The sequence below is a fragment of the Caretta caretta genome, chromosome 4 (assembly GCF_965140235.1).
Source record: "Caretta caretta isolate rCarCar2 chromosome 4, rCarCar1.hap1, whole genome shotgun sequence".
Lineage (NCBI taxonomy): Eukaryota > Metazoa > Chordata > Testudines > Cheloniidae > Caretta > Caretta caretta.
In genome coordinates this window covers 107,662,388-107,678,275 of record NC_134209.1, presented here as the reverse complement: position 1 = coordinate 107,678,275, position 15,888 = coordinate 107,662,388, and the positions used below count along the sequence as shown (strand labels likewise).

The window sequence follows — 15,888 nt, the reverse complement described above, 5'->3', positions numbered from 1 at the left end:
TTAATAGAGAATTTTCAGTGAAAACAAATGGATTTTAAAATATAAACATGAGTTTTAAATGTAAAAATGAATTTGACTATTGTTTTAATAACTTTACATTCAGATGCAGGATTGCTGAGAGACCTTTCTCAAGGATCTGTAGCTGAAAATAAACTCCATATTCTTGCTGAGAGGCAGCTTCAGGAGTTAATGCACGCAATGCGATGTAAGTCTGTTTTCTCTCAAGTTTGTGAAAACATGACCATAATTTGATGCAGTGTATAAAAAAAAATAGGCATTTCTTACTTTAAATCTTCAACAGTAAATGTGTACCACGTCCTCAAAGTAATGTCCACCTCATATAGTCTACTGTGAATAAATTTATTACCTCAGTTTCCTTCTCTCAACATTTATATAAGTGGTACTAAGTCCTTCCTCCTTACCTGTTTCATGCGCCAAAGTTAGAGAAGAACGTAAAAGCCGGTAAAGCAGCCAATAAGGTTAGGATCCTTTTCCTGTTACCAGCTTCAGTAGTAAAGTGATATATAATTATAGGATAAAATTTTCAAAGGCACTTAATTCCCTATGACTTTCAGTGGGACTTAAATGCTTTTGAAAAGTTACTTGCAATAACTAAAGTAGTAAATAAAAATGACGAAGCCCCAGATCTTGAGAAATATTTAGGCATCTAACTCCCATTGAAATCAGTGTGACTTAGGTGCCTCAAATGCCTTTGAGGATCTGGGACAAAGAATCAAGAGTAACTAAAAAAAGGCTCAGAAGTTGGTAAACAGAAGCATATGTTGTATGTAGCAGTTTATTGCTTCCCCACAGTAGTGTGGCAATCCTGTAGACATGTAGGCATGGAAATAACTTTTAAGTACAATGAGACAAGTCATGTGAGGAAAGTTACACACACATAGCAGTGTTTGCAGGATCAGACTATTACTGCATGCACAGAGTAATGAGGGCACTGTAGACCTGAAGGATATGGAAATATTCAAACTAAAGAAAAATATCCAAAACGTTATTTAGTTGGAGGAAAAGTCTCGTGAAGCAGAAGAGCCCTAGGGATGAACTTCAGGGCAGGGACCATTTTTTTGTTCTTCATTCATACAGTGCGTAGCACAATGGGGCCGTGCCCATGACTAGGGCCTATGCTACAGGGACTATAGCTGCAGGGCCGTGACTATGCCAGCATAACCCTATAGTGTTAGATGCAGCCTGTGGGGATGGAAGGAGTTTTTCTGTTGCTGTAGGAACACCATCTCCCCATGTGATGGTAGCTAAGTTGATGGAATTATTCTTTCATTGATCTAACTGTGTTTACACCGGGGTTAGGTCAGCATAGCAATGGTGCTCTGGAGTGTAGCTTTTTTTCACACCCTTGAGCACTGTATCTATGTCCGCCTAAACTGTAAATGTAGCCTGGGCATAGGGCTGATAGGTGCCATGGTAGTACAAATAATAAACCGTAATAATTAATCACACATTAAAAATGCACTTGAAGTGTGATACAGCAGCCATGGTTTTTGTGGTATAAGTGCCTAGACATTGCATGTCTGTCTCTGTTTGTTGCTCTGGTGTAACAGCACCTGGAAGAGACTTCAATTCATGGGATCTATAATGCCCAGAAACATGAATTGGAGGTTCAGAGAAGAAAAACAAAGAATGTGGAGAGACAGATTCACGTGGAACAACTTAGAAGGACTAAACATGTACAGTTTGGCCAATGTGGTGGCTAAGGAAGAACTAAGGCCCAAATCTTGGTACTTGCTCCAGCTGCTTTGTGCCAATCTGGCAGCAGAAAGGTGACCGTTGACAAAGATTCCCCTAGACAGCCAGGGATTTCTTAAAGTGGCATAGGGTCATTCTAGCACTACCTGCACTTCCATCCCCTCCTGTCCCCGTGGCAGGAGGCATGAACAGGGGATCCCTATGTTCTAGTGTTCCCCAGACTAGCCTTTAGGGGCTGATGATAGCAAGCCCATAGTATAACAGCTTTGAGGCTACAGTCATTATGTTGGGAACTTGCCTGGAGGCTTAGTCATGGCCCCAGGATTGGGAAGTGGATTACAGTAGAACCTCAGAGTTACGATCACCAGAGTTACCAACTGTCTGGTCAACCACAAACCTCATTCGGAACCAATCAGACAGCAGAGTCTCCCCCCCCCCCCCCCCAAGCAAATTCTGTACAGTACAGTGCTGTGTTAAATGTAAACTACTAAAAAAAGGGAAAGTTTTTAAAAATAATTGACAAGATAAGGAAACTGTTTCTGTGCTTGTTTTATTTAAATTAAGATGGTTAAAAGTAGCATTTTTCTTCTGCATAGTAAAGTTTCAAAGCTGTAATAACTGAATGTTCAGTTGTAAATTTTTGAAAGAGCAACCATAATGTTTTGTTCAGAGTTACAAACATTTCAGAGCTATGAGCAACCTCCATTCCCAAAGTGTTCGTAACTCTGAGGTTCTACTGTAATTCCCTCTTTGATCTATCCCATTTTCCCCTCCTCCCTCTGTTCTTAGTAGCATGAGCACAGCTCACACACAGGCCTGGATTTGTGCCTAAGTCTGCAAATATTTAAAATATATTTAAATAAAAAAGCACTGGAGAGAAATTATTTAGGTTGGCACACGTGGGTATTACTATATGTAAAAGGATGACTTTGAAAAGGAAAAATGTAATCTCAATAACAATAAAAACTTCCTGGAAATGCAATGTATTAGAATGTGGTATAGCTGGAAAATGTGCTGGCAACTCCGTTGCTTTGAAAATTTAAAATACATTGGACAGATTACTAGAAATATACTAACTTGTCTTGGGGGGGGGGAGAGATGGAAAGGATGATTTAATATCTTCTATGATCTGATCATTCACTGAATATTTCTGCATATTCACTATTCATTTGATAACTTTCCAATGATTTTCATAACAATTGAAACAGAAATATGTTTTAAAAAATCGTATATTTTTGAATTTTAAATTGCTTTCCTTATTCCAAAAATGGTAAACTAGAAAAATGTTTTGTTGCATGTTTATAGTTAATAAAGTGCAAGCCATTGTCTACTGCACTTGTTCAGTTTATCCAGAAGAAAATGACGCAGTATTGAACAAAGCACTGGAATCTGGAGTGGAAGGAAGTAAAGCACAGCCTTATAGGTAAGGAATAAATAGTCCTGTCTAAGGAATACTAAAAAACATAGAAAGGCATTAGCTACATTTTTCCATTTTTAACTTTGCTCAGTTGTGTTGGCTGAGTATTTACCATAGATGTCTATTGTATGGACCTTTGAAGATTATTTCTTAAATCTAAATGACGAGTAATTTAAGTAAAGCTGGATTCTGCTGTCTTTTTTCTCTCCCAAATCATAAATAATATAACTATCTGTTCTCTATAAGTAAGTATTCCAATTTATGTGGCAGTCATGTTTAATGAACTTGCTTCTTAGCTAGGAAGCCAAGTTGATTTTATTTTCCAAGATGTCCATTTCAAAATATAGGACCCAGTTGTCTGGTCTGCTTCCATGCGGCTCGGAAGCAACCAGGCTTCTGCAGGTGTCCTGAGATCCCCAAAGCTCATAAGACTCCTGTAGGCTTAGAGCGCTGATTTCCTTTTCCTGTCTCAAGGACATAGTGAGACACTCCGACTCCTGCTCCCTGATAGGATGAGTCAAAGGAAAACAGTCTAAATTCTATCCTCTCCATAGGTGAGATTTGAACACATACAGTAAATTAGTTAAAATGTAGTAGTTGTGAATTAAACCATTTTTTGATTTTTGTGTGTTGTAAATCAGCTTCAGAGCATGGTTTCAAACGTACCCTTACTTTTACTCTAGCAAATCTATTACAGTCCTTACTAAACATTCTAATATTGTATTCTACCTTATTCTATATAGTGTCCTATGAAAAGGGGTAGATAAGCTGACAAGAGTTGTCCTTAGTTTAATCCCAAAGTTGTGTATTGTATGTTGTATGTATGGGTTGTCTAACACCAGTTTAGAGGTGAGACCAGGAAAAGTGTCAAATACTGTATGTGATTTAGTAGATTTGTCTTTTTAGTAATCCAAAAAGTTGGCAAAAAATTGTACAATTTGTTATTCACACTTAGACCAAATATTGGCCATATTTTAGCTAGGATTTTTACCCCTCAGAATCATGCTTCTATCCTAAACCATGACCTCTCAATTTCTCTTGCATCATGGCAATGTTTAATATTTTTCTGCCACCTGCCCTTCCTTTTGGTAATGTGGAAGTGCAAAGTGCATTGCTCCCAGATTGCTGATCTGATTGCACAGTGACTCTCAGATCAGCATTCTGGCAGAGTGGGGAGTAGAGTATTACTGGAATGGAAATGATGTGGTACTGGACTGGTGGTATAGGAGTACTGTACTGTTTTCTCACTACCAACAGGAGCAGGGAGAAAACTAGGCTAAACTGAATCAGGTTTGAGACCAGGGAACTTAGGCATAAACTTGTCAGAGAGTAACTAGAAGATCAAACAGCAAAGAAAAAATAGCTTAACATCACAATTATTTTTTAAAAATGAGAGTTGCTATCAGTGTGTAAAGTCATCCAAGTTACACAGGTTCAAACCCTGCTGTCTTTGGAAAAAAATGCCCAGTTTCCAGATATGCATGCAGACTCTTAAAATCGGTTTTTTCTTGCTATCTCGACACTAATGTGGGCTTTAGATATTGCTGCAGGCAGTGCTCAGAAGTTGCACTAACATTGTTTATTTCACATGTAGTATTTTACTTGGTTTACATACACCGAAAGCATACAAAAGGATTGCAAAGCCCTTCACAAACCAAAACACTTTTGGCACCACTCTAGTTCACTGCATTGGAATTGAGAGTAGGAATAATCATATACATACCCTGCTGCACAGAAGTGTGGAAGGAGAAATTTTGGCCAAGGATGTTGGGGCAAGTTTCCACTTATAAGTGTCATGGTATCTTTAATGTCCATACATAGGTGAGAGGACCTGTGTTTTAAACTCTTATCTGAGACTCTCCATAGAAAACTGTCATGAAACTCTAAGGATGATGCCAGGCTTAGTCAGCTCTCCTGGATTTTGGAGCTCTTTTTCGAAGGAGTCTCGGTATTTCAAATGGTTGTTTAGAACACAAACTATCCTTTCCAGCTACTATAATGGTTAAAAAGATTTCTGTACCCACTTGTGAGTTGAAGGGGTAAATCACAATACAGAAATGTAAATAATTACAGTGATTATTTTTATTTTGTATATAAATGCAAATAACAAAACTTGCCCTAGGAGAAAAGGTAGGGGATGCTACTTTGCCAGAGGCAAATGAAAATGATACCATATTTCCACCCTTGATTATCTAGGCACTCTCCAAGAGCCTCTTGACAGCGGCCGTACATATAGTATTAGAAAACGTGTTAAGTAGCAAAATGTACAGTAGTACTTAGGATTCAGTTTAGACAGGGCCCATAGTGATTGAAATTGTTAGCTAATCATGGCCAACCCTAACGTAGATGACTTTAACACAGCCATCCTTGTCTGAGTATTTTACTAATTAAGACATGTTAGAACATAATACATTTTCCTATTGTAAAAATGTCCCTGGTGAAAGGGAGCCCTTATACAACTATTCTACATCAGTAGCCATAGGTTCAATGTCAAAAACCAATGGACCAAAAACCAACATGGGCCTCAAGACTTTAGATTGTTTTTGTTCCTTTGGGATTTGAAGGGCTATGAAGTCCTGCCACTTCTTGTCTCCAAAGTGGGAAAAAGAGGGACTTTGAAACCCAGCAGTCTTTTGAATCACCTTGGACACGTACAGCCATAGCAGTGTTCATTGCTATAAAGCAGTATTGTGGCAAATCCTCAAAAGGAGACCTAAGTGTCAGAAAAAACAAACTCGCTCTGATAATTCTTTCCCTAAAATATTATGGAACCCATTACACCAGCCAAAAGAAAAGTGTTTTACACAAGTTTAAGGTGCTTCCTAATCCTAAGAAAGCAAGGGCAGATAAAACTCACCTTGGATATCACATACCTAAACTACTTTATAACTAAGAAAAATTCAAAATAATGACTCTGGAAACAATGCTTCCTTTATTGGAAGAAGGAAAATATTATATCCTGAGGACCTTATAGGTAACTATATTTTGCATGTTTTAATGCATAGTTATGAACTCCTAGTAATTTGCATGAGCAAAGTAATAATGGCATAGCTTAAATAAAATATATACTGTGATTGTTTTCATAAATTGGAAAAGTTTTCAAACCCAAATGTATTAAAATGTTTTATTCATGACCATTTTCTTGAGCTGTTTTCCTTGAGAAATAGTGACTCTAATAATCTTTTTTTTTTTTAATACACACTTTCAAAGAGTGCAGAATTCATCAAGAAATTCTGCTGCAGAACTGCCAACTCCTATGATCAGATGGGGGAGAACTTGCAGCTGGAGGGGAACAGGCTATGATAATTTAACAGTCCAATATCTGTGCTGTTGCTAAATCTACTCTGATCTTGTCTATGCTGAGGAGCAAAATATTCTCTCCTTTTGGAAAATTTGCACAGAGAACAAAAGTGAAAGGAACAGTTGCAAAGATTTCTGGTTAGGGAAGATCATTGATCTAGAGATGGTGACTTTATTCAGTATTTGATTTCCTCTTAAACAAAAGATTCAAGGGTTCAGGAAACCACTAGTTCAGAAACTGCCATAGGTTTGATTCTCTGGTCTGTTATATCTCTGTGTCACTCCAGCAAGTAGACTTCAACCTGGCAGATATGGGTGCCTAAGGAGTCCCTCAGTGAGGCTTTCCTTCAGATTGCTGTTTTGTGGTGGGACTCTGGGCCAACATGTGCTCATCTTAGGACTGAATTGTTGGAAAGGTGTTATACCTGTCCCCTCTGTGCTCTTGACCCGCTCTGAGCAGCATGCAGCATCTGAACCCATGTTTCCTTTTAGGGTGTGCTTTGTGACCATTTGTTTTCAGATGAAGACTCTTAAGTAGTTGGTGTATTTCCATTTTTGGCTCTTCAGAGACTACCATGCCAAGTTTAGGTTAGCTTCTGCATATGTAGCAAAATTATTCAGTTTTTCTCAGTTAATATGTTATAGGGAGTCCTAGTGGTATTACTCTTGTTAGATATACCATGCCCACCTTAAGCATTATTCAAAGGTACATGTATTGGAGAATTGATTCCATATACTCCTTGATATCAAATCCAGTGCTCTGTACTGAAGTGCTTTTCCTTAGATGATCACCAGTTGGAGAAGCCCATGGCACAGGTAAGGAGGAGGTGGTACAAAGGTGGCTTTTGGTCCAGTAGACCAGTCTCATACCACGGTGTAAGTTTGAGCAGTTTAATGGCTGCTCTAATTTACACTGGCTGCCAATGGTCCTGGAATCTGCAAGGAGAAAGTTGACATAGGAGTCAATATACCACTGTCTCTATATTCAGTGCAGCTATTTCAAAACAGCCTAATGAACCTGAGGATCAGGGTCTAGATTTTAAATTTTTTAGTTTTTAAATGTTCTAGCTACACACGCAAGGAACTTTTTATAATATATAATTTGATATTGTCCCATTAACAAAGAAAAATATATTTAATACATTTGAATTAATGTGTCTGTATTTAATACAGATCAACATCTTCACTGTCTTGATATACTCAAAGCACAGTGATTTGTTTAATAATTGGACCTAATTTCAGTGAGTTTATGAAAATGTGATAGCGAACATTCAAAAGTTTATTTCAGTACAGGTTTGTTGTTGGTAAAGACAATATAAATTATTTAAAATTCTATCAGTAAATTTTTGTTTTAATCATAATTGTATTTTTAAATGAGTAACAGGGTGTCTAAAATGTAATGCATGTCAGTAAGAAAAGTTTGTCTGTGTGCTGTACTCAGCTGATTTTTAGTTTCCTTATTTATTTACATTTTAAAATTACAAGTCTTGTTTGTAATATTTACAGACTTAGTCCTTCTCTGTGGTGCAACTCAGAAATAGAGGGCCCTTCTGATATTTTTTTCAAAATGGAACCTTCAGAGATTTCCAATTGCTGTTTTTTAGCTGTTCTAGCAAGACAGGTAAGCCATAAAAAGTATGCATTGGGAAAAGTACTTGTTTAAGACTTATACATGATTTTCTCTTTATTTTGTTTCTTAAATATGATTTAAAAATGAATACACAGATGGGAACGTTCATAAATTACCTGACTTCACCATAATCATACAGACAGGACAGTGGACTTGTCTCTGAGCATTGGTTACACTCTGCTAGGCAAAAGATTGCTTGTTTCTTCGATCAGTGCAACAACTTCTCTAGACGCAAGTGCAGCTGAAAGATCCAGCTTCTGAAATTGCATTATGCTGAGATAGAAGGGATGTGCTGGAAAGCTCACAAGTTTTCTATTCAGTTTTTATGTATCAAAGAGGTGGGTCTGTGTGACAAATGAAATCTATTGTACTGCTTGATCCAGTTTTTAACTCTGTCACATTTTAGGGAGGATTGGGTTGTATGCAGTTACCGTCTTCTTTCCCTATGACCTTACTCCCCTGTTACCATGGTATGTTTAACATGCTGATTGAAACCGGTGTTAAGCAGAGGGGCTGTTAAGGCAATCATCATGTTCTGCCTGTATTCATCAAGCCCAGCAGGGATCACAGCACTGCTATATATATGTTGTTCACTAGTATTGAAGCTGATGAATCTTCTCCCACTACGTGACCGTGGAATGAAAAGTAAAAAGTTTCCAGTGAGGATTGAATCCCCAAGATAGTTGAAAAGTTTTTAAGAAAGTATTTATTATCATTTGTTTTACATGGATATGTTTTGATGCTTCAAGTAGAATCTTTTGAAAGGTGTTTACAGTCCAAAATATATTTTACTACTCATTTACTCACAGTCACTGTCTCCAACTCTAGATTTCTTTGCCAAGAAAATGAATGAGCTTGCTTTGATGAACTGTACAAAAGAAGTCTGTTTTTATCCTTCTGAATATTTTTTCATTTGAAATTTTAAAATCTTATTTTTTTTCTAATTGAATATTTTTGTATCTAGAAATATGCCTTTGTTTCAAATGACATATTTGAGGTAAAGACTCTCCTTCCCCAACAAATGCACACTATTATATAAACTTGATAAAATCCACAACACAGCTTCTACTAGAACAGAACATGCTGTAGATACATTCTATATTGTAATTAAGCTAAAAGTAATTTCCAGCTTACATCCCGCTCCTGCATTGTGACTTGTCCTTGGATAAGATTGGCATAGTAAGCACTACATGCAGTGTTTGCTGTCTCAGGCTTTTAAATTGTTTAAAGAATGGTTGGCCTCATGCTAGTGCTTTGTTTACATCAATGCAGTGCTCACCTAGGCTGGAAAAATGATGACCACAACTGATACCTTTTAAGGTGGCTTGTAAGTGGGGAAAACTTGTCATTTCTCTTTTCTGGGGGGATAAAATACTCAAGGTTTTTAATTGTGGAAGTTAAATATAAGATTGATTTGATCAGTCAGTCCATCTCCCTACGTATTATGACAACACCATGGGTGGTGAGAAGCTTCTCTCTTGGGATGATAGATAAGTCAAAGCGTTCCATTACGGCAAGAGAATTCCAGATGGAAAAACCTGTTAAATAGTCTAGTATAACTTCCTGCCAGTGCAGAATTCCCCCCCCCCCATACATCATCTAATCAAATTTTAGATTATGCCACAGATGGGGCTCCCACCATTTGTCTGAGGGAGACTGCTAGACACACGAATAGAGTTTACTGTGAGATGTTTCAGCCTAAGTATTCCAGTCCTCAGTTTCATTCCCAGCCCTGTTGTGTTTCTAACCTTGTATCTATCTTAACAGTTTAATTCGTATCTTTAGAAAGAATTTAATAGTGGGAAAACTTCCTAGTAATACTTTTTACATTGTATATTTCACCCAAAGTGCTTTGCAAACAATTAATTCAGTGTTCATAAATGGTGATGTATTTTTCTCTTCATACACATAGGCGGAATATAGGCCTAGATTCGCAAAAGGGCATAGGTGCTTAACTGCCACTTTTAGGTGCCAAAATCCCTGCTCAGCTGCCCCTGTATGTACCTAAATTCACTCAACACCTAAATATTTTCAGTAAAAGTTCCTTATCACTCATGTTTCTGCTTCTGCACATGCACCCACCAGAACCATGGCTTGTGTCCAGATCCCTAAGCCCCCTGAGTAGTGCACAAACTGGGCAAGATAGGCATTCTTCTGCTGAAATGGCTTGGGGGCTAAGGTGGGAACAAATAAGTATTTCATTATATAACCACAGCATAGAATAGCTTCAACATGAGCCAGAAAGCGAGCAGACAAACAGCCTGGTAGATAGAGCACTCACTTGGGGAGGTGGGAGATCCAATCCCCCTGCTCCACTGATTTCTTTTTAAATTATATGTCCACAGTGGAACAGCTGCAGCAGGCAAGAGAGAGAGCCCCACATCAGAATGGCTTATAGCCTGCTCCTTAAGGCACTCACTTGAGAGGTGGCACACCCCAGTTCAAATCCCTTCTCTTGCTTAAGTAGAAGGGGATGAGTTTCAGATCCCAAGGGAGTACCCTAGCCTCTGGGCTAAAAGTTATGAGGGAAGTGGTGGCTTTTCTCCTCTTCTTGCTGAGGAGGAGGCCTGCTCTCAGCTGGTGTCTCCCATGGGGTTAGCTCAGGCAAAGAGCCACCGAGCCTGCAGGCTTTTGTGACTCATTCTCTCGCCCCCTTCATTGTATTGGGAGGTTAGGCACCAAACTCAAACTTTGGTGAATCCCAGTGATTTTCTTGGCATGTAAAAGTTCCACTCTGTCACCATGCTGAAGTTCCTTTGTGAATCTAGCATGTCGTGCTTAAAAGTGCCTTGATACACAGCAAGTCAGTGTAGAAACTGCAGGTAAAACACACAAGTCTGGACTTCCATTCTCCTCCTCTAAACTAGACTATAGACACCCTTGATTCTGCAGTAAAGTCAACATCCTTTAATAACATGCAGCTGTTGCTTTCAAGATGTTTGCATTTTTTTTTCTAGAATATACGCTGAGCTTGACAACAGCTGGAAGGGATTGAAGGGTACATCTATACATTTTAAGACTCACAGCAGCAAGTTTCAAGAGCCTGGTCTACAGACTTGAGTTTGTGCCATAGCTGTGCTTAGCACTGTATAGGTATTTGGGCTTGAAGTGGAGGATAGGGGGGTGGACTTCAGAGCCAAGTCAACCCTGTTGCTTTTAGCGCCATAGCACAAACTCGAGCCTGTAGACCCAGTGTCAAGGGGCCAGTGGGGGGTCCAGTAGGGCCCAGTAGTGGAAGTCTAGGAGGGCGCTTCCTCTGTCAGGAGTAAGCAGCGAGAGCCCAAGGAGCCGCTCTGGCAGCAGTGGGGCAAGTGCAGAGGAGGGGAAACCAGGCCCACCCTGCTCCACTAGGTTCTCACACAGAGCCCTTTGAAACCAGTTACTCTGTTGCAGGATTCAGGTCTCTGTATCCCTGAGCGCATCCGCTGGGTCACTTCCTTCCCTTTGCTCTGGCTCTGGCATCTCTCCACTGGTAGCAGCTCATCATCCCCTTCGGTCCCTGCGGTGTGGTCAGGGTGCTCTGCCTTAGCAGTCTGGAGTCCTGGCAGCTTCCTGGTAGGAGCCAGCTGTCCTCCTTAGCCAGCCCAGACTGAGCTGAGCTGCTTTCTTTTATATGCTCTCTTCACTGGGAGCATGCCCAGGAAAGGTGAGAAGGTGTGGCCCCTTGGGCTTGAAGCCGTTTATTAATCCCTGTATTGCCAGTGTGGGATTGATACACCCATCACACCCAGGGACTGAGACTCATTGCCCTGTATTTTAAAGTGCAGGTTTATCCTAAGAGATTAAAATAGAGTGCATAACTTGATGGTGTAGTTTAGCTCCACTAAATTTCTTTAATTTCAGAGGGATCCAGCTGAAGTAATGTCTGTACAAGACATTTTGGCTCGTGCTGCAGCAAAGGGACTACTAGAAGGTCTTGATATAGGAAAATCATCAAAGAGAGAAGAGAAGAGGAAGAAAAAATCAAAAGTAACACAGCAAAGAAATGTTCCTAAAGATACTGGGGTACAAACAAACATTATAGAGTTCCTGAACCGAGAAATGATTAATACTAATTCTGAAGTTTCACCAATTAAAGCAATTAGTGGGCCACAAAAAAATGTGAACCAAACAAACAGTTCCATTCAGCGGAAGAAAATGACCAAACCCATCTCAAACTCATCCCTGCCAGGAATGCTGAAGAACACACCCAATCTGTCATCTATGAGTAAGGTGTTTGAGAGACGGACACACATTAGAAAGCCACGGGCAGAAGATAAAATGGTTGTATTGAAACCTGTGGAGATAGTTCTGCCTCCAGTAATGGTGCCATACTTCAATCCACAAGGGAACAAATCTCAAATTTCAGCTCAACATTATTACTATCGCTGGATTGGAGTAGAGAGCTCAGCACCTGACTTATTTATACCTTCTTTATCAAAAAAATTGGTCAAACCAAAAGAAACTTTACCTTCAACTATGGTTAAGCATCCTCGACCATGGATTTGAAAATAGACTTTTGTAACTGGTTCATAGTTATTTCTTCAAAGTTTGAAATTATATTGCTATAGTGGTAAACATTCCTGTATAAGTTGATTCACACACTTAGATGCCAGGGTATATCCATGCAGGCCACTACTTACCTTTAGGGAACATTTATAATTAATACTCTTTTCTTGGCTATTATGGAAATAGCAGGGGGATGTTTTGCTAAAGAGTCTCTATTACATAGTTGTTTCAGTCCAGCTATTAAATTCTGAATGTCAAAATGCACGTAAAGTAACAACTACAATAGATAATTCAAATCCCTTAGGGGTGAGCTCAAAATTAGCTAATTGCTAATCAGTAGAACGTGACATGTTGAAACATGCCTTCTGTACATATCTGGGCATACTTAATTTTAAAAGTAATCTTTGCAAGTTTTGTTCAGTGGTCTAAAAGTTCACATAGCAACAATGAAATTAAATGGTTGTCTGCGCTTACAATTTTCAGCTACCATCTTGTTGAAAAGTGTCATTATTTATGACCATGGCATATGGAAGCGGATCATCAAAATTATTATTCAGCCTGTTTTTTCTAAAAATAGGTCTGGATTTTTCGCATGCCTACATTGTATGCACTTGCGTTGAACATTTTGTGCACAGCTGGTGAGCACACAAATGCCCCAGTTCAGTCAGATGTGCTTTAGGAAGCAACAGAGGAAATTTAAAAACAAAAAAATTGAATAGAAAATTTCATTTTAACACTAGACAGGTATGTTGATGCTAAAATGAATTCTGAATGATCTCTGACATGTCACAGTACTGTCATGGTTTATAAAAATCATAATTGTCAGCCTAATGGGGACTGGTAAAAGGAAGCTCAAATGTTGCTTTTTATGAAACTGCTTTCTATGAGCAGTAACAATTCAGAAATGGTGAAAGTGCTGCTTATTCTGCATCCTGATAGTTCACAAATGTCAAGCAAAATAGGAACACTTAATACCAATATTATATTATTCATCTGAATAATGACAGCAAGTTTTTTGGTTTACATTTACATGATTCTAACAATTTTTTTGGAAACATTGGTGATTGAGCGGGAAAATGATAAACAGCATTTCTAATTATATGTAAAGATCAGGTTGCAAGTTAAACTATAAATCATTTTAAATAGTATATATTAACTGTCAGTCATTTCTGTCTAAGTTTAATATGTGGTTACATCTTGCTAAGTATATTGAGATGTCAATCTATTAAAGTATTTAACTGTAGGAACCTAGAATTGTTTATCACATTCTCAGTCGTTCCAGTGGACCAACTTTTTTTTTTTTTTTTTTTTTTAAAGCAAGACGAAATAAGGTTTTCTTAACCATAACCGTAACCATCTTAACTCTGAAATTTGGGTGGAACTTCAGAACTTCTTTCCTGTTTGAAATGATTAGTGGATATTTGTATTCAGAATTGCTCTTACTAGCTTAAGATATTTAACCCAACTAGCAACTTCAGAAGTATTATGCAACGTATTTTTTAATAGGATTGGTTTTATTAACTTTCTATCCAATTTATAATTTAAATCAGAAGTGTGTACTTCATAAATATTAAAAGTATTCCTCCCCCCCCCCATTTCACTTGGGTCCAGTGTATTGGTACCTTTACTAAACTGTCCTAGTTCTCCAATAAAATAAAGTAGGAGGTATTAGTGTGTCTACATTCCATACTCCGTACAGACACTCTAAAGGAGAGCTAGATAAATGCGCCTACTTTGACAAGGGTTTGATTCAGAAATGGAATAAGCAAAACTGGTTTTGCACCCTCCACGACATAAAATACAAAGAAGGGAACTTACAACCAATAAGCCATGCATTAGATCACTGGCATCCAAGGGGTGGCCCTTGAGACTCAAATTTGATTATGAAATAAATATGCTGCCTGCCATTTAAAAACGAGTATTTGCATTGCTCTGAGGAGGTGGTAGGGGGTACTGCTTCCCTTGCAGCCCTAGTAGCACCTTCAGTGTGACCTGAAAGCTTTACCTGCTGCGACGGCTCACTGACAGGCCTACTTCTGCACTGCAGGGAAAAAACAAAGTGGCTGCTCCATTGCCTGTGTGCCAGCTGGGTTGTGCAGGACAGGAACGCATGTAGATCTACTGCAATCTACAGGAGCGCCTAGCAAAGGATGGCTTCCCTCTCCAACCACCCAGAAGAGCCCAGACATGGGGGGAAAATGAAATTAAGTACCTGGAATCAGTTATGACTTCCTGATTCTTTGTGCCAACCCTGACACCAGTTAGAGATAATTCATCTAATTAAGATGTTAATTTTAAGCCTAATGATAACATTTCAAATGTCAATATTAGCTGCTGGTGATCATTTTAGATGAGGGCAAGGGGGAGGCGGAGTGAAATCTAAAGTAGAAAATTGAGAATTGCTCCCAACAGGGAAATATAGAAGGAAGAAAGGAGGGAGAGAAACAGAAAGAAAAATAGGGGAAGGAAAGAAACAAACAAACCTGTGCTCATAAAAGGTGAATTTTCCTACTGAGTGCTGCTGAATGTGATCTATTTAACAAAAGAAATAATTCTAATAGCTAAAAGTTTTGTGCTGCTCACCCATTACCTCACCGTGAGTAAACAGGAGCAGCCTTGGCTCCACACACCCACCCTCACTGGTCAAGAGTAAACAGATCCATGAAAAGGGGTGAACTTCTCCTTCCCAAATGCCAGGGGAAGAATTGTGAGTGAATCATAATTCATTCTCTGGTCTCCTTCGGGGCAGATTGTAAGGCTCCTGGCTCGAGTCCTATGCTTGCAACGTACAACTGGAAAAAAGCAGGAGAACAAAGTGACGCTATTTTACAATGATAGTTCACAATGGGGATGAAAAAAGAAGCTGCAGTTTAGAGAAAGGGAATGGAAAATATAAAGGGAAAATTATATTCATTTTATTTTAAATATAGTTACTAAGCATGGCTCAAAGTAGGTGTGAGATCCTGTAGTTGGGAAAGGGAAGGCAAAAGAGTGGGTTTTTAAATCTTTTCATTTTTAATAATGCACAGTGGGTGTTATAACAATAAACTAAGTATAAACGATCTCTTTTAAAAATAAAAACAGTGTGCTCATTCAAAGGTGCTAGTTGACAGCTCTGGCAGTGGAAGTTCTATTCACATATGGGGTACAGCACGGTAGTGCAAGTTTCCATCTGCTGTCCCACCAATGGGTCTCATCCTGATCGAAGACTAGATCTTCGGCGCTGGTTCAGTCTCTGACCAGATCATCCAAGAGCCAGCAGTGATCAATATGATGCTAGAGAACAACTTGGTTCACAAACCACTTTTGCCATCAGCTGGTGGCAAATTTTAGGTAG

The 15,888-nt window shown here is 38.9% G+C and overlaps 1 protein-coding gene across 9 annotated transcripts in view; it reads left to right on the top strand.

Annotated features, from left to right (window-relative positions):
- The window catches only part of NSUN7 (NOP2/Sun RNA methyltransferase family member 7), a 73,157-nt gene extending 58,938 nt beyond the window's left edge, over positions 1–14,219 (top strand). For all 9 annotated transcript variants that reach the window (XM_048848508.2, XM_048848509.2, XM_048848501.2 and 6 more), the window contains 4 exons: positions 104–205; positions 3,022–3,139; positions 7,940–8,054; positions 11,907–14,219. In XM_048848508.2, the coding sequence (XP_048704465.1) occupies positions 104–205; positions 3,022–3,139; positions 7,940–8,054; positions 11,907–12,551 (980 nt within the window). In that variant the 3' untranslated portion in view covers positions 12,552–14,219. The remainder of the gene's footprint in view (positions 1–103; positions 206–3,021; positions 3,140–7,939; positions 8,055–11,906) is intronic.
- Positions 14,220–15,888: the final 1,669 nt, after the last annotated feature.